At 43.3% G+C, this 24880-nt stretch overlaps 1 protein-coding gene across 2 annotated transcripts in view; it reads right to left on the bottom strand.

The window, feature by feature from the left end:
- RYK (receptor like tyrosine kinase) overlaps window positions 1–24880 on the bottom strand; it is a 242654-nt gene that overhangs the window by 44103 nt on the left and 173671 nt on the right. For both annotated transcript variants that reach the window (XM_077488654.1, XM_077488655.1), the window contains exon 11: window positions 2684–2816. In XM_077488654.1, coding sequence (XP_077344780.1) covers window positions 2684–2816 — 133 coding nt within the window. The remainder of the gene's footprint in view (window positions 1–2683; window positions 2817–24880) is intronic.

Here is a 24880-nt window from a genome sequence, read left to right as displayed (position 1 = left end):
ACCCGGTCTAACAATGGTATGTGTCCTGGGGAGGATCGGTAACCGATCAGGACAAGGAGCTGTGGGAGAAGCATCCTCACATGCCTGTCTGAGCCATGGTGCAGGGTGCAGCATATTAGCGCAAAACTGCCTTCTGGGATCACACACTTAAAAGGCGGCATATTAAGTAGTGTTTTTGTGGCCATCTGGGAGAAGACAATTTCCCAATTGGACCCCAGTAGAGCATGTGTAAATTTTCAATGAGGGGTATACTGTGAGATTAGTAAAACTGTGGGCAACATTTAGGATATAAACTGAAATAACCTCAGACAGCACTTCATCTAAATGCATACAGGCAGAAACACTACTATGGAAACATAGTGATATCAGAGCACATATAGCACTTATAAAGGAGTTGGGGGGTATGTTGACACACAAATTTCAGATATGAACAAGGCCCCGGAACAGAACTTGTATTCATTTGATTCAAATACAGAAACTAAAGAATGCTGTATGGTACATACAGGTGTGTGTACTCAGCACTGAAAGTAATCAAAACCCTGCACTTAAACATCAACAGAATGGATCTATTCCAAGCTATCTGCTAAGAATTGTCTAATTGGCATTAACAGAAAGCACCAACACTGACCTTCCCGAAAGCTTTTATGTGTACTTGAGCCAAGAACAAACTAGAGTGAACAGATGTCAAACAGCAATCTGACAAAAAATTTACCCAGAGTACTGAGGCAGAAATATTTTAAATAGTCCAACTGATACACTTGACATAGGTCTTCTTTAATTTTTAGGTTAATTCAACTAATGAGCTGTCTTTCAAGATATTTCGGTTTTATCACATCTTGTGCATAAATGCTCAAAAGCACCTAAAACATGCATTAACGCTAGGCATGTTCCCAGGTTAATGCATTTTAATGGCCAGCATTCTGGCCAATAGAGTGCATCAAGGACAGATGCATGAATGTGCATAAATATGCATGCAAAAATGCAGCTTTATGCCGCTTTTTCTGCTGCAGATAAAGTCCAGTAGGAGAAAAAAAGCATCCATAGAATAACGTATACATGAAGCGTTAAAATTACCACACCAAAGATTTACACAATCTTGTCTCTGTATGGCAGCGATTACTTTGGCCCTCTGGCCATTTTAATGAGGGTGCCCCCAGCTCCCACTTTTTAACACTGGCCAGATTGCCACCATCTTTAGGAAAAAAAGAGTCTTGTATAATGCCAAGAGAACATTTCAAGATTGCAATGCTGAGCTCTCAAAAGGAAACACACAAGGCATTATTATTTTGCATCTAATGCAAGGCAACCATCTCTGTTCTAGCCAAGCGCTTACTTTAAAAAAAAAAAGGAGAATAAAGCTTTCGGAATGGTTTCATGACGTTCAGAGTTTCATAATCTGGGAAAATCGGTAATACAAATAAAAAAGAAGGCCCACAGGGTGTAAAAAGGTTTAGGCTCCAGAGAGAGTTCTTTACACTACAAATTCCTGCTCAGACATGCTGCTAGTTACTAATACATGACCAAGTGCCTGGGTTTTCTGTATAACATAGGGCTTGCTGGGCTTCCTTAGGAAGTCCTTGTAAAAGACGAGCCTTCATAAAACAAGCACACTTAAGGCATGGGTTTCATGTTCCAGAGAAAGGCTATCCAATAATTCTTAACAGAAACAGCAGACATGTCTATGTAAAGGAATAGTATGATGTTCCAGGCTAAGTAAATCTGTAGATTTGCAGCAAAATGCAATTTTGCAATGCCAATTAGTTAGAAAAGATGAACGGCTTAAATCATTAAGCTGAAGGCTGGGTTCACACATATGCGATGTGGGAACAAGCATGATTCTAGTGCAGGTTCCGGCATTGCATGTCTCCCACAGGCAGTTCACACTACGAGAGACCGCAGCGTCAATACAAAGTTAATGACACTCCCAGATTGGTTCACAGATAACAGTGTGTACTGTCAAATGGTGCAGGAATCAGACCGCATAGGTGTAAACACCCATACATTCTGATTTGAGTGCGGACCAAAAAAAAAAGGGTCCTGCACCATACAATCTGAATCTGGCTGAATTTTCATTGCACAGACACCGCATGTGAGCTGCAAATTACATGCAATGTCTGACATTGCAATAGTGTGAACCCAGCCTTAAAGATGGTTAGATTGCATTACAAACATATTCACACGCCCAATCCATGAGATCTGGAAACAATTGTTATGGCAAACTTTAAGTTCTCTAGTAAATTAGTCCTCAACTGTGCCTCTTGTCAGGAAGCTCACTGGAATCTCAAATATCAGATGCAGGAGGGAACATGCACTAGAAACCTGGTTCTACCAGTATATTCCTACATGGATCATGTAGTGATATCAAAGTGCTAAAAACACCTTGTTTTCCACAGTATGAAATCTAAAATGATCCCTTATGACAGCAGAAATCATGAAGCTTCACATCTAGACAAAATAAATAAAAAAAATGCAATTTTATTCCACGCACAGAAAACTGACTCACTTGCATTTCTGTTCTCAGGTGTATTTTTATGAAGCAATGGCTTTAAAAAGCAGGAAGTAAGATGCATACTGCGTCAATTGGAGGTTGTTTTTGAAAATTAAGCAAGAATACTTTACAAACTGGAGAAAACAAACAAAACAAGTCACCGTAAACTAGTTTGTCCTAAGCCCCATATCTTACCTGTGGGTTATTGGCTTCCACCAACTTGCACTGTCTCAGGAAGAGTTTCAGATTGCCCCAGTTCATGTAAGGCAGCAGTACTATTGGCTTTTCCCCATCCTCTATACAGACGTGTCCCACGGGGAGCAGGTTCCTGAAACAAAATGGAAAATCTCAGATAAGAATACTACTACAAACATGCCTCGATTCACCTGCTATGCGTATGTGACTGTGGGCCTAATGGTATCAGGTTCCTATTTGTTAAATTTACCCTTGCATTTACCCAGTCTAGAGTGGGGCTTTAAAGAGGAAGTAAACCCTGAAGGGTGTTACTTCCTCTTTGTTTCCCTGCAAAGGTAAAGCATAATGGGCTACTATGCATCGCATAGTAGCCCATTATGTTACGCTTACCCGCAGGAAAAGCCCACAATGTCTCCGTCTTCCACCACAGTAGCGAGCGTCCATTCTTCAACCCCTCTTCCTTCCAGGGCCATGAACTCCAGCTCTGTGACTGGCCTGAGTCGCGCAACGTCACTCCAGCGCATGCACGTGGGAGCCGCCTTTAACGGCATGGCCCGAGCTAGAAACTGCACAGCGTGCCCTTGCTAACTTGTGCGCATAAGAAATCGCCGTACGGCGATTTGCAAATATCTCCTAGACCGTGCAGGTCTGGGAGATATTTCAAGTACAGGTAAGCCTTAATCTAGGCTTACCTGTAGGATAAAGTAGTTGTAAAGGGTTTACAACCACTTTAAGGCATCATTCACACTCTGATCCGCTCACCAGAATCTGCCAGCTCAGCAGGAGATCTCTCCATTGATCTCCGATGAGCCGGCAGATGGCAGTTCAGTCTCTTCTCATTGAGCGGAGAGGGGCCTGTCAGAGCGCTGCCGATTCCTATGGAGAGATCCGATAAGACGGATGGCGAACGTATCGTCATATGTCTGATTTTAGCGGTTCGGATGACCGGCGGGTTTCAGCGGACACATCTCCGCTGACATCCGTCTCCCCATAGGAGTCAATGGATCCCCCACTCGGATCCGTCTGAAAAACGGACAAACAAATCCGAGCAGGCTTTCTGTGTGAGAGGTGCCTTAGGGTTTCTTTTTTCCTTCTTGCTGTATTCATCTGGGTTGGTTATAACAAACTGAACATAACTTGCTTAACTAGCAAAGTAGGATATTGTACATACATAGTTCCTTGAAGTTCAATACCATCAAATTACTTTGTGCATTATTACTGCTTGTTATGTACACTGATATTCTGGTAATATATCTGTAGATACAAATAATTGCATCTCAGAGATGCCGATCTCCTCCATGCTCTTTGCAGCCAGTTCATGTCCACATACACTCACTCCAGCAGCGACTGCAAATCTTTGCTCAGGACCAGCTTCTTGAAGGGGACAATAGTAAAGCACATTTTTGCTTGGGCAAAGTCAACAATAGTATCCACTAACATATACGACAGGGTAATGCAACCCTATGCTGCCCAAAGAAAGACCTTCACAAAAGAATTGCAACTGATTTAAAAGAAAGCTGCAGACCTAAAAATATTGAACACAAAGGTGTGCCCATCCTATTGCATAAGGGTGTGCACCCCAAAACTCAAACGTGTGTGCATGTATATATTTTCAGTGTCTGTAAAACAATGGACAGTGCAAGTAGGGCAGAGATTGGTGTCGGTTTTTATTCTTATTATATATATTTTTTTTACAATTTTTTTTTAGGAGTCCCATTAAGGGGCTTTGGTGAAACAGAGGTCTAAAACAGGGGGGATCTGGGCCACACAAGGTGATTAGGGTGTGTCCAGGCACACGCCAATGACTGAACACAACATTTAACACAGGGGTTGACAAATTTGCTTGGAATCTAGGAGCCAGCTTAAAAAGTTAGGAGCCAGGTCCGGATCGCCGTCCCTGGCCTGACATGGAGACGAGTGAACGGAAGATAGCAGCGCCGTCGCCGCCCCCCCCGTCTCCAAGTCATTGCCCATAGCTCTTAGAGGGACATTTTATTTATTTTTTTCAAATGACAATTTTTTTTTCAATTGCATTTTAGTGTAAATATGAGATCCGAGGTCTCTCTGACCCCAGATCTCATATTTAAGAGGACCTGTCATGCTTTTTCTATTACAAGGGATTTTTACATTCCTTGTAATAAGAATAAAAGTGACACAACATTTTTTTTAAAAGAACAGTGGAAAAAAAAAAAAGTTAAAATAAGCAGAAAAAATAATAATTTTTAAACGCGCCCTGTCCTGCTCGCATATAAAATCGGTGTTCGAACCACACATAGGAGGTAGCGCCGTGATCGGTAGAGCGAGAGCAATAATTCTAGCCCCAGACCTCCTCTGTAACTCAAAACGTGCAACCTGTAGAATTTTTAAACGTCGCCTATGGAGATTTTAAAGGGTAAAAGTTTGTCGCCATTCCATGAGCGGGTGCAATTTTGAAGCGTGACATGTTGGGTATCAATTTACTCGGCGTAACATTATCTTTCACAATATAAAAAATAATTGGGCTAACTTTACTGTTGTCTTATTTTTTTATTAACTAAATTATTTTTCCCAACAAAAGTGCGCTTATAATTCCGCTGCACAAATACGGTGTGACAGACAGTATTGCAACAACCACCATTTTATTCTCTAGGGTGTTAGAATAAAAAATATATATAATATTTAGGGGGTTCTAAATAACGGGAAGAAGAGGCAGGTAATATAAAACAGGCAGAGGAAACTTTGCAGAGGAAATTAGCATTGCTGGTTTGTCATACCAACAGCGACCACAAGAGGGCGCCAGATTCCATAAGGAATCATAGGACCGCAGAAGGCCTCAAAGCCGCGGCCTAAATTTTCTGCCGCCGGCGGAACGGCCCGACGCGATCACGCTGGGGGGGTCCACAGAGACAGGATACCCCCAGCCAGGGCTCGACAAACCCCGGGCGCCTGGTCGCATTTGCGCCTAGAATTCGTGTCCTGGCGACTGGGGCAACGCTGCTGGGGTATCCCATCTCCATTTGGACCCCGAACTCCGCCGCGCAATTGCATCGGGCTGCGCCGGCCAGTAATTGAGGCCGCGGCTTTGCGGCCTTCTAAAATCTTTCGGTAGTCTGGCGCCATCTTGTGGTGGATGTAGATATTACACCCTATTCCAATAATGCTAATTCCTAATGGAGTGAAGCTCCCCTGCCTGTTTTTCACTGCCCGCCCATTTCCTTCCCAAAGTGAAGAGAAGGAAGTGTGACACGGTGAGTGTGGTGGCTGGTAAAGGGCTTCTCATTATATTATATATATTATTAATTTAATTATATATATATATATATATATATATATATATATATATATATATATATATATATATATATATATATATTTTTTTTTTGTAAAAACTAAAAAAAAAAAAAATTTATTTTAATTAAGGAAAAAAAAGGGGGGGGGGGGGGGGGCTGCGGCGCTATCTTTCCCTCACTCGTCTCCATGTCAGGCCAGGGACAGGTCCGGATCGCCGTTACCGACCTGGCTCCTAACTTTTTAAGCTGGCTCCTAGATTCCAAGCAAATTTGTCAAGCCCTGCCCCCAGCTGTGCTGCCCCAGGCGCGAGGTCGCTATTTCTAGTCGCCAATGCGACCTGGCGCCCGGGTTTTGTCGAGCCCTGATTTAACATTACATCAACCAGTTTAATATAAGATTTAAATGATTGGGCACACATCGCATTCAAGTAGAACATTAATAAAGTCTCTATTCTCTAATAAACAAATAGACCTGATCTTTAAACACTGCGGTGGCCCACTTGTTAAATTCAGGGGCCACAAAGTAAGCCAAACTATCAAGGGACATTATTGTCTCAATTACTGTGTAGTATTAAAGGAAACTGACAAAACATTTTTATCATTCTACATATGTTATGCGACACCATTTGAGGTTCAGTGAAATGTTACCTTATAAAGAGATCACAGAGCTAGATCAAAATAAGGCATCAAGTACTTCACGCTCTAGGAGAGTAAAGTGAGCTGATCATTTGCATATAAGAGCTCTCCTTACAAACTGCAAAATTCTGCTGCAAGGGCATCTAGAGTTCAGTTTAGGCATATAAGTGTAATGCAAAGATGGTGTCTTATAAAGACCAGCCTGCCTGTGTGGCTCCACCCTTGGAAGAAGTCGTAATGATGAAACATGCCAGTACGGGGGAAGAGGGGCGTACAGCAACTGGAAGCAACGTCAGCACACTAGGTTTAAAAACAGCCACAGTGGGCATAGAAAAGTATCACCCCCTTAAAATAATCACATGTTGTTGCTTTGCAGCCTGAAATAAAGACGGACACAGTTTTTGTTTAATCTGGCTGTATTTACTCAGGGAAACTTATGACATCCAAGTGAAAGACAGAACACCAACAACATGTCAGAAACAAAATAAAACTTTAAAAACAGACTCACCAAGTTGGAAAAAGGATCACTCCCTCGTGTCAGTATTTTATTGAACCACCTTTTCCTATAATTAAAACATTTAGTCTGTTGTAGTGGTGCACCGAAATATTGTCTGAAAATGGCGTTTTCGGCAGGTGGGCAAAAGAAAAAAATGAAGATAATGAAGCCGAAAACAGGGCGGGGTGCCCCACATGTCATTCTGGCGCACCCCTGTCCTCCCCCCCCCCCCCCCCCCCCAGGATCAATGCAGCTTCACCAGTGCCTGGTAGTGTGATCTCAACTGTGTCACGGAATTGGATTGAATCGCCAGGCATCACTGTAACAATGTCCTGCCTCCTAGACCGGTTCTTGTGCTAGACAGCACACTGATCCAATGCCAGGAATTGTGCCATAGGAGGCAGGACATTGTTACAGCAGCTGCCCGGCGATTCAGATTCAGCTCTGTGACACCGCGTGAGATCTTGCTACCAGGCACTGGTGGGCTGCATCTCATGGGCACTGATGAGGCTGCATTGATCTCCTGTATCATGTCTACTACTAGGTACACTGAATAGAAATTTGGCCAATACTATTAGCAATGTGTTTAAGTAAGAGATTGCAGACGTGATACAAGCGATTGTCAGACTGCATTTTTCTTGAGCTTTTCTTGCACTAAAAAGGTGCCAGTAATAGCCAACAAATTCATATTAATTTAAATTGATATTAATTAAAAGTGGACTACAACACAATTCTATATAAAAACATAACATGTTAAAAAATGGTCATTTTCGGTTTTAGACAAAGTGCATTTTCAGTTTCGGCACCAACATTTCCATTCGGTGCACCCATAGTCTGTTGGTATATGTCTCTACTAAGTTTGTACAACGAGACTTTACAATATTTGCCCACTCTTCTTTGCAGAACTGCTTAGAGGTGCATTAGAAGAAGAGCGTTTAGAGGTAGCAAAAAAATAAAATAAAAATAAACTCCAAAAAAAAAACAACACCAGAGCGTTCAGTGTGTTCGGACAGAAAAAGGCTGAACATTCCTAAATGCATGTAAATGAAACTGAATGCTAGGAGCGTTTAGTGCTTGAGCATTCATTCCAATGGCCAGAATTAATATTTTGGCCAATGTAATGAATAAACTCCTTAACGTTTGCAAAACACGGCTATGTTTTTTTAAGCCGTTTTTTTTTCCCCTGCCATTAGCAAAGGCTTTCGGAAGAGCTGGTCAAATGAGGCCCAAGTGCTATACAGGAGTGGTCCCTTAACCCCTGGCTGGTGGTGGTCTGTGGCATGCTGGGAGCTGGGCTGCGCAGTGGGCAGAGCGAGCCAGTCCCACCACCCTCTAACCACCAGAGAGCACCCACTCCCCTATCTTTTAGCACCACAAAGTGATCACAAACCCTTCCTGGCTGTAGAATTTACAGAATTGTCAAGCACTTTCCTCCTCAGCCTAACTGCCTCTGGCCCGTCACTTTTATTCATTACATTTAAATACTTTCAATCAGCCTCCTATGTGGGCATTACCTAGGGTGGTCTGCAAACAAATGAAGTCGCCCCTGAAACACCCACTCCATTAGTCTGACATCCACCCATTAGAGCATTTTGATCTATGCATAACTCCTCCCAAGAGCCAGCCCGCGGCTTGCATCAGCGCAGAAGTACTGGGGCAGGGTGCCATTTTTTTGGGCAAAAATGTGTAGCACCCTGCCGCTCACTCCCATTAGCCACAATCTGCAATGAAACTGGGTCCAAAATAAGGCAAGTAAAACAAATTTTATATATATATATATATATATATATATATATATATATATATATATATATATATATATATATATATATATACACATACACACACACACACACACACACACACGTTGAAGAGGAGAGATCACAAAAGGCAAAATATAAGCAGATAATAAAAGATAAGATAAAGATAAAGATAATCTGCATTTCTAAGAATGCAGATTCAGGATATTCAAATGTAGACATGCAGTTTAGGTATGAATACAACTTATCAGTCTTTGAAAAAAAATGAGGTATGTCATTTAGAGCAGATCAATGTTTCCAACGTGTGCAGCATTGCTAAACATACTCTACGCAGCAGCAGAAAAGGAACTGGCGTTCTTTCCGAGTTCAAACCTGGAACACAATCTCTTCCCACAGGGCAGATGTGAGTTAAACAATCACATTACTATTTAATGTATCCTTAAAAACAGAAAAATGATTTTGAAATACATGCCCCGGCACAGATGCCTCTAGCCTACAGCTAGAGAAATATATGTATTAAAAACAAAACATCACTTGACAGAGTAAACAGTATTAGAATTTAATAACCAAGTTTGGTATATGCAGAGGCAAAAAAAATGTTTGCAGGACACTTAAAGTGGTTGTATGTATCTAAGGAAAAAAAAAAAAAAAAAAACTCTGCAAGGCAAAGGCATAATGAGCTAGTATGCACTGCATACTAGCTCATTATGAAATACCTTAGATCAAGGCTCCTCGTATTGCAGCTCAGTCCACGCCAAGGGAGCCGATATCTTTCCCTCAGCGTTTCTTCTGGGTTTGTGGCTGCAGTGCTGTGAGTGGCCGGAGCCATGATGACGTCACTCCCATGCGGGAGTCTTCTTCCCTGCAGGGCCCGGCAACGTCTGCTGGACCTTCAGCCGGGCATTCAGAGAGTATGCGCCAGCAGCTGCGTTTAAAGGGAATAGCTCCTAAACCGTACAGGTTTAGAGATATTATTTTACCAACAGGTAAGCCTTACCTGTAGGTAAAAAATACAATACACGCACAGTATCTCACAAAAGTGAGCATACCCCTCACATTTTAATAAGTATATCTTATTAAATCTTCATGTGACAACACTGAAGAAATGACACTTTGCTACAATGGAAAGTATCGAGTGTACAGCTTTTATAACAGTGTAAATTTGCTGTCCCCTCAAAATATTATAACTCAACATACAGCTATTAATGTCTAAACACCACTGGCAACAAAAGAGTACACCACTTAGTGAAAATGTCCAAATCGAGCTATTTTTCCTCCCTGGTGTCCCGTTAAACCACTGTATGGTCTTGGCCACCTTGCTGCAGCTCAGTTTCAGGGTCTTGCCAATCTTCTTATAGCCTAGGCCAACTTTATATAAAACACATTTTTTTTTCAGATCCTCAGAGTTCTTTGCCATGAGGTGGCATGTTGAACATCCAGTGACCAGTATGAGAGAGTGAGAGCGATAACACCAAATTTAACACACCTGCTCCCCATTCACACCCAAGACCTTGTAACACTAACGAGTCACATGACACTGGGAGGGAATATGGCTAATTGGGCCCAATCTGGACATTTTCACTTAGGGATGTACTCACTTTTGTTACCAGAGGTTTAGACATTAATGGCTGTGTGTTGAATTATTTTGAGGGGACAGCAAATTTTCACTGTTATACAAGCTGTACTGTCTCTACTTTACATTGTAGCAAAGTGTAATTTCTTCAGTGCTGTCACATTAAAAGATAAAATATTTACAAAAATGTGAGGGGTGTACTCACTTTTGTGAGGGTGTGTGTGTGTGTGTGTGTGTGTGTGTGTGTGTGTGTGTGTGTGTGTGTGTGTGTGTGTGTATTACATATATACACACATATACATATATATATATATATATTATATATATTATACATACATACATACACACACACACACACACACACATATATATATATATATATATATATATACACACACATACACACAAAAATATACATTTACATTTTAAGGCAGTTTACAATACCCACAGAGAAAAAAAAAAAGTTCAGTTTTTCTCTGCAAGTAGTGTTTGTAGCCAGGGAACAATGCCTTGCGTTTTTACATCTCACTGTTCTCTCTTCCCCCTTTTTTCCTAAAAAAAAAAAAAACACAAAGGAATGTCACAAAGTGACGTTCTATTCATATCTATGCATGGCAGCCCAGCTGTTCATAAAAACGCAGGGTTGCACAGAGACCTGTGGAGCTATGCAGAAAAATGCATATGTATTTTTCCCGCACCGCTTTGCCACGTAGGTGAACAGCACACACAGAAAACCACTGTTATTTGTGTGCCTTTGCAGAGAGCTGCACTTTTCTTACCTAGCTCTCCCATGAAATGTGAACCTGCCCCTATATGATGTACAACTGCTGCAAGCTTGCAACAAGTGACTTAAAGTACTGGCAACTAGCCTTTCACAGAAGAAAGCAAACCGTGACAGCCCCATTTCGACTTTTAAAAGTCACATCAGACATGAACCATCACTTAACACAGCTGATTATGGCAAGATTGGGGAAAACCATAGAACCACAAACAAGTGTTTTTAGGCTGGCATTGGGAAAGTCTGAACAGTGCATTAATCTCAGACAACACAAGCATCTTTGTGTCACGCTCGTACTATAGGAGCCTATTCAAAAAAGTTATTGTTTTCAAATAGAGGTATCAAATCCACATTGTGTGAATGTAAACACACATTCTGAGATAAGGAAAGGTGCTAATTTAAGCAGATTGATGGCAATAACATTGTAAATTAAACAGAATGAGCACCAATACTTTTAACAGTTCAGGAGCAGTTGATTTAGGAAGAAATAGTGACAGCATGACTATATCCATACTCTTACAGATATATTATTACATAAGCTCTAATGCGGACAAGCACAGTTTCCCATGATCTCACTGGTATAACATTGGTAAAGAGTTCATCAGTAACAGGACTGCAAAGAATGGGTGTGAAAGAAATAACTGCAATGCCAGAAGCCATAGTGATGATAGCTGGGAACTTGTAGACAAAAAATGACAGCTCTCTAGGCAAAATGAATACTGAAGTCAGAGAGTTCCATCAGTGCACGTAGCTTGATGGCATAGAGCTAACGCTCTGTATTTAAACACAGCCTTGTGTTTTCAACACCTACGGTAATCCACCCTCAATTACTGACAAAAAATACTCACAGCAAATCCTAACATGCAACACAAAGAAGAGATTATACATGTGTGTTTTATGGTTTGTAAAGTTGACTGGGATCAGCATCTTCCTGTGTCAAGAGGCCCCAAAATCCACCTGTATAAAGTGAATGTAGATGACTAAACCTATATTTCAACTTCTGCTGCATTACTTTTATTTAACGGAAGACATTAAGATGAAGGCAGGGATATTCCCAATCAATTACCAACTTCCGGAAACAAACTTGTGCCCTAATCTCCAGAAAAAAATAAATAAAAAAGAGAAACTGTAAATTACATATGTTGCAACACAGTACAGGACACAGACCTTCAAGGTGACTGAACACTGAAAGATTTTAGACACGTCCCTTGGTCATACCACTAAAACCCTACCACACTACGTGTGACCTGTATCCTGCACTTTACAGGTAGGTTTAAAGCAGGAGTTCCACCCTTTTTCTTTTTCTTTTTTTAAAGCCAGCTGCTACAAATACTGCAGCTGCTGACTTTTAAAATAAGGACACTTACCCGCACAGCGCGCCCGCGATGTCGGCACCCGAAGCCGATCTCTCGATAGTCTCTCGGGTGCTGCCGCCATCTTGGGTATGGGAATCAGGAAGTGGAGCCTTGCGGTGTAGTGTCACAGTTTGCTGCCTATCACAGGATGGTGCGGAAGTGACGTTGGTGCGTACTGCGCATGCGCGATGCGTTCCAAACGCTCGCGCCGTGCGTTCCAACATAGTTTCGGCAATACAGTTCAGCGAAACCATCACATAATGTTAAGGAAGTGATGTTACACACAACACAAACACGGGCCACGTTGTTGCGTACTGCGCATGCGCGATGCGTTCCAAACACTTGCGCCGTGCGTTCCAACATAGTTTCGGCAATACAGTTCAGCGAAACCATCACATAATGTTACGGAAGTGAAGTTACACACAACACAAACACTGGGCCGTTCGTTACAACACTAATACTTCCCTTGTTACCTAGTAGGTTTTGCATTGCTGGGACTTGTAGTGCCTATCCTGAGCTACATGCTTCAATGCTCAGTGTCCTCATCCCTATCCCCATGCTTCAATGTTCAGTGTCCTCATCCCTATCCCCGAGCTTCAATGTTCAGTGTCCTCATCCCTATCCCCGAGCTTCAATGTTCAGTGTCCTCATCCCTATCCCCGAGCTTCAATGTTCAGTGTCCTCATCCCTATCCCCCTGCTTCAATGTTCAGTGTCCTCATCCTTATCCCCGAGCTTCAATGTTCAGTGTCCTCATCCCTATCCCCCTGCTTCAATGTTCAGTGTCCCCATCCCTATCCCCGAGCTTCAATGTTCAGTGTCCATCCTTATCCCTGTGCTTCAATGTTCAGTGTCCTCATCCCTATCCGCAAGCTTCAATGTTCAGTGTCCTCATCCTTATCCCCATGCTTCGATGTTCAGTGTCCTCATCGAAGCAGGGGGATAAGGATGAGGACACTGAACATTGAAGCTCGCGGATAGGGATGAGGACACTGAACATTGAAGCAGGGGGATAGGGATGAGGACACTGAACATTGAAGCTCGGGGATAAGGATGAGGACCCTGAACATTGAAGCAGGGGGATAAGGATGAGGACACTGAACATTGAAGCTCGGGGATAGGGATGAGGACACTGAACATTGAAGCAGGGGGATAGGGATGAGGACACTGAACATTGAAGCTTGCGGATAGGGATGAGGACACTGAACATTGAAGCACAGGGATAAGGATGGACACTGAACATTGAAGCTCGGGGATAAGGATGAGGACACTGAACATTGAAGCAGGGGGATAGGGATGAGGACACTGAACATTGAAGCTCGGGGATAAGGATGAGGACACTGAACATTGAAGCTCGGGGATAGGGATGAGGACACTGAACATTGAAGCTCGGGGATAGGGATGAGGACACTGAACATTGAAGCATGGGGATAGGGATGAGGACACTGAACATTGAAGCATGTAGCTCAGGATAGGCACTACAAGTCCCAGCAATGCAAAACCTACTAGGTAACAAGGGAAGTATTAGTGTTGTAACGAACGGCCCAGTGTTTGTGTTGTGTGTAACTTCACTTCCGTAACATTATGTGATGGTTTCGCTGAACTGTATTGCCGAAACTATGTTGGAACGCACGGCGCAAGTGTTTGGAACGCATCGCGCATGCGCAGTACGCAACAACGTGGCCCGTGTTTGTGTTGTGTGTAACATCACTTCCGTAACATTATGTGATGGTTTCGCTGAACTGTATTGCCGAAACTATGTTGGAACGCACGGCGCGAGCGTTTGGAACGCATCGCGCATGCGCAGTACGCAACAACGTCACTTCCGCACCATCCTGTGATAGGCAGCAAACTGTGACACTACAGCGGCTTCATTTCCCGGTTCCCTACTGCGCGAGTTGCGCTGCGCAATAAGGATGGTCCCCGTTGTCTCTGGGATCCGTGTGTTTCCCAGCAGACAGTGGGGGACCTTCGGAAAGGGGCGTATATTCTGCAGATATCTATGCCGGAAGTGGGTGCAGATACCTGTACTGTACAGGTACCTGTACCCCCCTCCCCCCTGAAAGGTGCCAATTGCGGTGCCGGAGGGGGGGGGGGGGGGTTCCAATGAGCGGAAGCTCCACTTTAGGGTGGAGCTCCGCTTTAACCACTTCCCGTTGTGCCAATCTCACAATCTCTGGGAACCAGGGCTTTCTGGGCCAGGCTGGTGCCACCAGAATGACTGGAACCCCCCCTCTCCAAATCCTGCGCAACAAATGTGGAAGGAAAGGGATCGATGGGAAAGCTTAAAGCGGGGTTCCACCCTAAAGTGGAACTTCCGCTGATCGGAACTCTCCCCCCCTCCGGTGTCACAATTGGCACCTTTCAGGGGGGAGGGGGGTGGAGATACCTGTCAAAGACAGGTATTTACACCCACTTCTGGGCATAGACTCCCGTGGGAGTCTATGCCTCTTCCTGTCCTGCTGCGATGTCTGCTGGGACACACGGGTCCCAGAGACAGCGCGGACAATTCCTATTGCGCTACGCGACTCGCGCATGCGCAGTAGGGAACCGGGAAGTGAAGCCGATTCGCTTCACTTCCCGATTCCCTCACCTAGAATGGTGGCGGCAGTGCCGAGAGCCGAGCGATCGATCGGCCTCGCTGGACCCCGGGACAGGTGAGTGTCCATTTATTAAAAGTCAGCAGCTGTAGTATTTATAGCTGCTGGCTTTTAATATTTTTTTCCTCAGTACAGTCCCGCTTTAAACCAGGGAGTACTGGCTCTATGGAACTACTAGAGCATCTGCCCTGATTGCCAGGGGGTCCCTTGTTCAGGACACAAACTGCTGTAAGCTTGTTGTTGAACCTGGATGCCAATAGGTCGACCTTTGGCCATCTCCAACGCTGACAAATTTCCTTGAACACCCCTGGGTGTAGTGACCATTCCCCCCGGGCAGATCTGCTGGCAGCTGACAATCTCCCTTCCAGTTCTCTACTCCAAGAATATGGACTGCCGATAGAATCAGCACATGTCCCTCTGCCCAGGCTAGTATGTGGTTCACCTCCTTCAGAGCTTAACGACTCCTGGTACCGCCTTGGTGGTTTATATAGGCCACTGCAGTGGCATTGCTGGACTAAACCCTGATAGGGCAGGCCTAAAGCTCCACCGTCCAGGGCCGTAGGGCCAGACATACTGCCCGTAATGGCAGGACGTTGTTGGGCGGGTTCTGTTCTGGACTAACGCCCCTGAGCCCCTCTAGGGTCGCTCCCCAGCCTGAGAGACTGGCATCTGTGGTCAGTACTCTCTAAGTTACCTGGAGGAAGGATCTTCCCTTTCCCAGGTTCTGATCCTGCAACCACCAGTTTAGGCTTAAGCATGGCCGAGGAGATAAGAACATTGTATAATCCAGGGCCTGTCCCCTCTCCTGTTCCAAGCCAACAAGATGTCTTGTTGTATAGGCCTGGAATGGAACTGGGTATAGGGCACTGCTTCGAAGGAGGACACCATCCTTCCTAGAAGAGGCTGTCTGGTGCCCCTTAACTGACGCACCTGTTCCTTCAAGGCACAGATCCTTACAGTGGCAAAAGACCCTTGATTGGACCATATCTAGGGTCAGACTTAAAGTTTAGACTTTGGGCTGGTCTCAAGGCTGACTTTTTGGTATTTATGACCCAGCCCAAGCTTTCCAAATACCGCACTGTGCAGGTTATACTATGTTCTATGAGCCTGTAGTGAGTGATCCGAGATGGAGGTCGTCCAGATCCCCAAGCACCAAGATCCCTTGGGCCTATAAAAGACACAAGTATTGGTGCTAGGACCTTTGTAAACACCCGGGAAGGTGCGGCAAACCTGAAGGGTAGAGCCCTAACTGAAAAGGATGTTCCTCAACTACAAATCGCAGGAACCTCTGATGAGGCTGAAAGATAAGTGCACGTAAATATGCGCCCTTTATATCGTCTGGAGCGAGGCTACAACTGAGCAGACAGACTCCATCCGAAAGAACTGCATTAGTAGATACTGGCTCAGGGATCTTAGAAACCTCTGAGGGGGGAAGCCCCCGTAATTCCAGCTTGTAACCGTGCGATATAGTCGAGGTCCTGAACCACTGTTCTCCAAAAGTCCTCAAAGTGCAGCAGCCTCCCCCCCCCCCCCCCCCACTTGATAGAGTGGAGGGTTAAAAAGGAGGGCTTGGTGTCTGGTTTAGAAGAGTTTTGGACCCAGGGCTTTCTCTGGCCCTGCAGCTTGCCCCTGGCTCTAGCGTCCTGCAGGTGGCGGAACCGCCTTGGCACTGAGACATCTGAGGAAGCAATTCCTGAATTTTAAAAGAGGGACACCTGGTGCTTCTCTTTACAGGAAGTAGAGAACTCTTCCCTCCAGAAATCTTTTAGATATTTTTGTCCAAATCATCATCACCAAAACGTTTCCCATGAAAGGGGAAACCTGCCAATAACTTCTTACAAGGAAGCTCGGCTGACCAGTTCTTAAGCCACAAAAGTCTGCGCACAGGTATAGACAAGAGAGCCAAACGAGAAACCTGCTGTATTGAATCCTTTAAGGCATCAAAAGCAAATCAAAGCGCTATGGGAAGATCTGTCTTATTTTTAGCAGGATCATCCTCCTGGTTAGGCCTGTCAAGCCATCTGACCTGATCCTTTACGGAGCGGCAGATGATAATTGCTGCAACAGCTGGCTGAATACCTGAACTGGTCAATGAAAAGGAAGCCTTTAATAAGGACTCCAAATTATTGTCAACAGGGTCTTTCAAGCCCTGTGCGTTATCCCCCGGACAAGTTAAGTTCTTGTTTAACCGCTTCAGCTCCAGAAGATTATATCTCCTTTCTGGCCAGAGCACTTTTTGCGATTAGGCACTGCATCGCTTTATCTGACAATTGCGTGAGCATGTGACGTTGCACCCAAACAAAATTGGCATCCTTTTTTCCCCCACAAATAGAGCTTTCTTTTGGTGGTATTTGATCACCTCTGTGGTTATTTTTTGCTCTCTAAACAAAAAAATAAACAATTTTGAAAAAAAAAAAAAAAAACGCAATATTTTTTCGTATAATATCCCCCAAAAATATATAAACATTTTTTCCCTCCGTTTAGGCAGATATGTATTCTTCTACATTTTTTTAACAAAAAATAAGCAATAAGCGTATATTGATTGGTTTACACAAAAGATATAGCGTCTACAAAATAGGGGATAGTTTTATGGCATTTTTATTATTTATTTTTTATTAGTAATGGCGACGAACTGTGATTTTTATCCGGACTGCAACGTTATGGCGGACACATCGGACACTTTTTTGGTACCATTGTCATTTATACAGGGATCAGTGCTATAAAAATGAACTGATTACTGTGTAAAGGACACTAGCAGCTAAGGGGTTAAACACTAGGGAGTGATTCTAACTGTGGGGAGGATGGGCTTCCAGTCACATGACAGCGATCACTGCTCCCGATGACAGGGAGCTGTTATCTCTGTCATGACACAAGGCAGAACAGGGAAATGCCTTGTTTACATAGGTACTTCCTTGTTCTGCAGCTCCGTGACACGACTATATCCCATGTGTATGGTCACGTTGTACATGGCGGGCGCGCCTGCTATCCACGCCTTCTAAAGGGGACTTACAGTTACGCCCATTTGCCCACCGCCATTGTGCCAACGTATAACGGCGTGCAGAGGTCGGCAAGTGGTTAGGGAAGAGACTGCTGCATCTACGGCTGGCATGCCCCACTTAAACTTTTCATCTATGGAATATAAACCTAGGAGGAAAAAAAATCCTGTCAGGATACACCACCTGTTCCAACAGAGGGTGCAAGGTGAAAGCCTGCACACAGTCTGAAGAGGCCTCAGGAACCCCAAAGAGGACCAGGGGGGCTAAGTAACATCTGCAAGAGGCAACTAAAAGGCAGAACGAACCATCCTGGTAAGAGTCTGCATCAAAAAAGCCTCTGCAACAGAGGCAGACACCAACTGGATATCTTCTTGTCCAGATTGCTCAGAAGCAGACTCATCTGCCAGGCCCTCCACAGAATCCTGAGCTTTTAGCTCTTCCCCATCCTCGACCCATTCCTGCTCCAAACTAGGAGGCTCAGGGGAGGGGGGGATCTGCCACACTTCTTGCCACCCTGTGGGATGGAGGCAATCATGCGAGCAATCCTGTGCTCTAACCTGGCTAGGGCTGAGGACAGTTCATCCTTGGTGATAAAACGGTGAAGCAGCAGCATCGACTGTAGGCACAAAACCAGATAGGCGCATCGGCTCAGATTGCCCGGAAGCCTCTGGTCTTTTAGGGGATACAACACTAGGGATTACAACTAGGTTCATCAGGAGCTACTGAGTGTTGGTTCCGCTCCTCTTTTTTTGAAGACATTTACAAGCCACAAAAAGGGAGTACCTGGGTGTAGTATAAACACACCTCAGAAGGGAGACCCTTAATAGGGCTCACCAAGTCCCTATGCAAACAAAATCCGCTAAGCACCTTAGCCTGCCAAGCAACACCTGGTGACTCATGTGATGCAGGTAAGGAGAAATGAACCGCTGCAAGTGCCTGGTTCAGAGCCTGCTCTGTGTCCCACAGCTGCCTTCTAGAAGCACTGCATGCTTGGCATACACAGCTTAAATAAGCTAGCTGTGCACCGGAACGTTCTGTGCATGCGTGTGCATTCCCGCCAAACAGGTGCGGCTGTATTCGCATATGACGCGACTCTCCATGCACCCAGATTATGCTATAGCGCATGCTTGGCTCCGAGTGTGCACAATGGATATGCTATGGCCATCAGGCAAACTGCGGAGCATAGCAGGATCGACCAACGAATGCACGTGCGCCGTGGTGAAGCATGAGGCTCCATCAATCAGGTAAAAAAAACAGCCAGACAAGCAAAGAAGGTACACTTTGCAAACACCCAAAGCTAGCCCAAAACTCCCCCGTATGGTCACCGCACACAGGTGCCCAGTGTCTAGCTAGCTTGACTGATTGTTACAATCACTGGAACATCCTACAATAAGTAAACAAGGGGGTTTCACTAACCCATCCAGGCGCAAGGCAGCTTATAAACTAAGAGCCCAATCTGCACCCATAATTGTGGGTTCCTGTCACTTGAGGACTTTCAAGGACGACTGGGTACCCTTTTCATGTTTAGGGCCCACTCCCTTGGACTTATACAGCACCCTGCAGGAATGCCTTAGCGCTGTGGTGTCCAGGATTCCACTCCGTAGGGTCCAGCGCCCAGAGGTCACATTACAGGCAAAACCTTGCAGGATCTTGTGTTGCTCGGGTACCATTTATCTAAGCATATAGAGCCTGTGTCAAATGGATCTGGTCAATCCCTTGATTCATTTAAGAACTGTTTGTGGGACTAGAGCCTTGGCGCTAAGAGAGCTCAAACAAACATGGCCATCCACCTTGCAGACACTGCTAAAAAAAAAAAAAAAAAAAAAAAAAAAAATTATATACTTCCTGTATGGGAGGGGTTAACTGTGTCCCATGATGTATGAATTTTTTTTTAATATATAAAATCAGTGATGCAATCTTTGACCGATCTGGACACAGCAGAGCACCAATCATGGTTTCGGGGAGCTGTGATCGGCCTAAGTACCATATGATCACTGTGACTAACCACAGTAAACTGTCATGAATGACTTCCAGTCATGCTACCATTGCTTACTATGGTGATCCCTTTGAATGGATAGTGATCACATGGTACAGGGCCAATCACAACAGCCCTGTAGCACGTGATTTTCAATCACAGCAATAATCATATTAAACAATGAGCCATGAAGGAAAGCCATTCATGATATAGAAGTTGAAACCATTTTTAGAGTGATAATCACTGTAATAAGCAATTTGTGTGTGTGTGTGTGTGTGTGTGTGTGTGTGTGTGTGTGTGTGTGTGTGTGTGTGTGTGTGTGTGTGTGTGTGTGTGTGTGTGTGTGTGTGTGTATAATTTTTTTTTATATTATATATAGAAAATAGAAAATTATTATTTATCTATCCACACACATTAATGTGCAAAGAATGCAGTAAATTAGTAATTCTTTCAGAAATAGAAGTGCTAATAGTTTATTTTTATAAACAAAATAGAAAGCAGATGAGGCTCTGATGGGGACACCGGCGAGCGGAAGGCTCCGATAGGGACACAATGTACAAGGAGACTCTGATGGAGGACACAGATGTGCAGAAAGTCTCTGATGGGGACACAAAGTGCAAGGAGACTCTGATGGGGGACACCGATGTTTGGAAAGGCTCTGACGGGGACAAACATGCGGAAAAAGCTCTGACTGGGACACGGACACGCGGAAAGGCTCAAATGTGGACACAGGTGTGCAAGGAGACTCTGATGGGGACACAGATGTGATGGAGACTCTGTTGGAGATGCAGTTGTATGGCATGACTCTGATGGGGAAACAGATGTGAGGGAAATCTGAGATCCAGATATAAAGGGGGATCTTGAGGACCACACATACATAAGGGGAACTATGATGAGGACCTGATGTAAATGTAAACTCTCAACTCTTTTCCTTGTTCGGATGTCTCCTTCAGTTATGGAAGGTAAAAAGAAAAGTGGACAGCAAGTGCCGCCTGTTTAATGAACAATAAAACAAAGTACTTTTTTGTACAAGCAGGCGATAAAGCCTGGTGTCTCATATGCAACTAAACTGTTGCCGTTTTGAAGGAGTACAATTTGTGTCGGCACTATGAGACAAAACATGAACAAAGTTATTCCAAATTCACAGGAACACAACATTTGGAGAAATTTCAATTGTTGCAACGCAATTTGCTTTCCCAAAAAGCTCTATTTACGCAAAAGAAAAGTGAAAATGAAGATTTAACTCGGGCCAGTTATAAAGTAGCTTGTGCCTTGGCTAAAAGAGGAAAACCATTCACTGACAAAGATCTCATCAAGGAGTGTATGATGGAAGCAGTGGAAGAGTTATGCCCAGAAAAAGCAAATTTGTTCAGAACTAAGTTTTGCACCAAATACTGTTGCCTGTAAAATTGATGATATATGAAGCAATATAGTTAATCAAATTGCAGAAAAAGCAAAAAATGTTCTGGTGTATTCTCTTGCACTTGATGAGTCAAACTGATGTGTGTGATACAGCCCAACTTTTAGTATTAATTTGTGGTGTCGACAGCGAATTTCATGTCACACGAGTTAGCATCAGTGCATAGCATGCACAGCACAGTAACTGGAGAAGACATCTTCAAAGAACTGCAAAAAACCCGATGGAATATAACCTGGAGTGGAATAAACTGCAATGCGTGACATGTCTAGGGTGAAGAAAGGTTTTGTTGGACAAATAAACTTGCGAGGTTGGTAGATTCTCAAAGCCCATGTTCCTGCATTGCATTATACATCAGCAAGCATTGTGTGGAAAATATCTGGATATGTCTTGTGTTCTGTTTCAGTAGTAAATTTTATTCGATCTTATGGGCTTAATCATTGCCAGTTTCGTGATTTTCTGAAAGAAACCGACTCAAAGTACGTTGACTCGACTTACTATACAACAGTTCGATGGCTTAGTTGTGGAACAGTTCTATCACGCTTCAGAAATGAATTAATTTCTAACAGAAAATAAATGACCCATCCCACTTTTGTCAAACACTGACTGGCTTTGGAAATTGGCATTTTTTGCATATTTGACAGACCATATGAATTAACTGAATCTGAAATTGCAAGGTGAAACCAATTTGATTTGTGACCTATTTGTGCATGTCAAGTCATGCAGGGCAAAACTCATGCTTTTTGAAGGATGGGTGAAAGTCCATCATTTGGTTAATTTCCCATGTTGTGAAAAATTTCATGAAGAAAGCAAAAACAGAATTTCCTTCTTCATTTGCAACTGAAATCATTCAGGGCTTGCAAAAACAATTTCAGGGACAATTTTCTGATCTTGAGGGTAGAGCAGATGATATAAAACTGTTTCAAAATCCATTTGACTGCAATGTTAAAACACTCCCAAGTCAGTTTCAAATGGAAATTATTGACCTACAATCAGATGACATGTTGATAGACAAATTTAAAGAAATTTGATCCAATTTTATAAATCTTTACAGCCTGAGCAGTTTCCAAATTTAAAGCAATTTTGCTCATAGACTTGTGTGAACAAACATTTTCAAAAATTAAGTATGTCAAGTCCAAATATCAAGCAAATGTATCAAATGATCATTTGAAGTCCATTCTAATTGGCTCCACAAGCTTGAAACCTCAGTACAGTGACATTTTGAAATTAAAAAAATCTGTTCCATCGTTCACATTCAATTTGTAAAAATAGTTTTTTTGTTTTGTAAACATGAAGCACATAATTATTTGCATTATGTTTTGCTGTTTACACAAAATTGCCAGATCTGTGTTGAAATTGATGATTTTATTTTTCTTCATATTAAAGGCCCAAGTTTATTTTGAATGTCTGTTTTACTACATTTTTCTTCTCTTTTGTCATCAGTCATATCATACTGATTACAAAAATTATCCATGTAAAATATATATAGATTTAAAATGTTATTCATTCATGTATTTTATACATAACTGATTTTTTTTTTCTTGGCCCCTGAATACTTGCAAAATCTACAATGTGGCCCTCGTGTTGAAAAAAGTTTGGAGACCCCCGATTTAGAAGATTCACCAGAATTATGGACACTCGTGATTATTGTCAATAATTTATCACTGATGGACTTTTTTGATGTATACACATTTTATTTTGGATTTCAGCTATTGTGTTTACTTTTTCACACCATTTGGGATTATCTTTCTATAAAATTAACGTGTTAGAAGCCTGCGCGGATCCCTTTCATCATTATTTACGGTTTTTGTGTTTAGTGTACACTTCAAATCTTGCATCTTTATGCAAGCATTAATAACCATGCATCTCCATGCGATTATGCATTCTATGCATCCATGAATTTCCATGCAAACATGTAAATTCTTGTATATTTCTGCAAACACGAACATTCATCTTTGTGCATCCATGCATGCTTAAGCAACCATGCATTCTGTGCAACCATGAATTTCCATGCAAACATGTAAATTCTTGTATGTTTCTGCAAACATGAACATTCATCTTTGTGCATCCATGCATGCTTAAGCAATAGGGATGAGCTTCGAGTTCGAGTCAAACTCATGTTCGACTCGAACATTGCCTGTTCGCCTGTTCAGCGAACAGTGAACAATTTGGGCTGTTCGCAGCAAATTCGAAAAGCCGGAACACCCTGTAAAAGTCTATGGGAGAAATCTAAAGTGCTCATTTTAAAGGGTAATATGCAAGTTACTGTCCTAAAAAGTGTTTGGGGACCCGGGTCCTGCCCCAGGGGACATGGATCACTGCAACAAAAAGTTTTAAAAACTGACGTTTTTTTCTTAGCAGTGATTTTAATAATGATTAAAGTGAAACAATAAAAGTGTAATATTCCTTTAAATTTTGTAGCTGGGGGGTATCTATAGTATGCCTGTGAAGGGGCGCATGTTTCTGGTGCTTAGAACTGTCCCTGCACAAAGTGTCATTTGTGCAGGAAAAAAAGTCTTTTAAAATCACTTGCGGCTAAATTGTCGGCTCCCCGTAATACAGAGAACACTCAATGAGTTGTCTCTGTATTAGCCGACAATTCATTCATTCATTGATTTAAAAAAAAAAAAAAAAAAAAAAAAAAAAAAAAAAAGCTTGGGGGTTCCCCTAAATTCAATTACCAGGCCCTTCAGGTCTGACATGGATATTAAGGGGAACCCCGTGTCAAATTAAAAAAAAAAAATTGACGTGGGGGTCCCCCTAAAAATCCATACCAGACCCTTTATCCGAGCACGCAACCTGGCAGGCCGCAGGAAAAGAGGGGGGGGGACGAGAGAGCGGCCCCCCTCCCTCCTGAACCGTACCAGGCCACATACCCTCAACATTGGGAGGATGCTTTGGGGGTCTGTGACCCCTCAAAGCACCTTGTCCCCATGTTGATGAGGAAGAGGGCCTCATCCTCACAACGCTGGCCGGTGGTTGTGAGGGTCTGCGGGTGGGGGGCTTATCAGAATCTGGAAGCCCCCTTTAACAAGGGGACCCCCAGATCCCGCCCCACCCCCTGTTTGAAATGGTAAGGGGGTACAAAAGTACCCCTACCATTTCACAAAGTGTAAAAATGGTTAAATAAGACAAACACACTTTTGAAAAATTCCTTTATTAAAAAAAAAAAAAAAGATTCCAGCGGTGCTAATCCACTCTTGCTATCCAGCGACGAATCTCCGGGGTCCAGCGATGGATGATCATATACAGCGCTGTCCATACATCCTTCTTCTGTCTCCACTCCGGAGACACTGCAGGGATCCCAGCGCTGACGTTTCTTACATTAGGAGGGCGGGGCCAC

Source organism: Lithobates pipiens, unplaced genomic scaffold, assembly GCF_037356315.1.
Source record: "Lithobates pipiens isolate NorthernLeopardFrog02 unplaced genomic scaffold, aLitPip1_a1.2 Scaffold_18, whole genome shotgun sequence".
NCBI lineage: Eukaryota > Metazoa > Chordata > Amphibia > Anura > Ranidae > Lithobates > Lithobates pipiens.
Note: the sequence above shows the minus strand (reverse complement) of the source record. Positions and strands in the feature narration are given on the sequence as shown.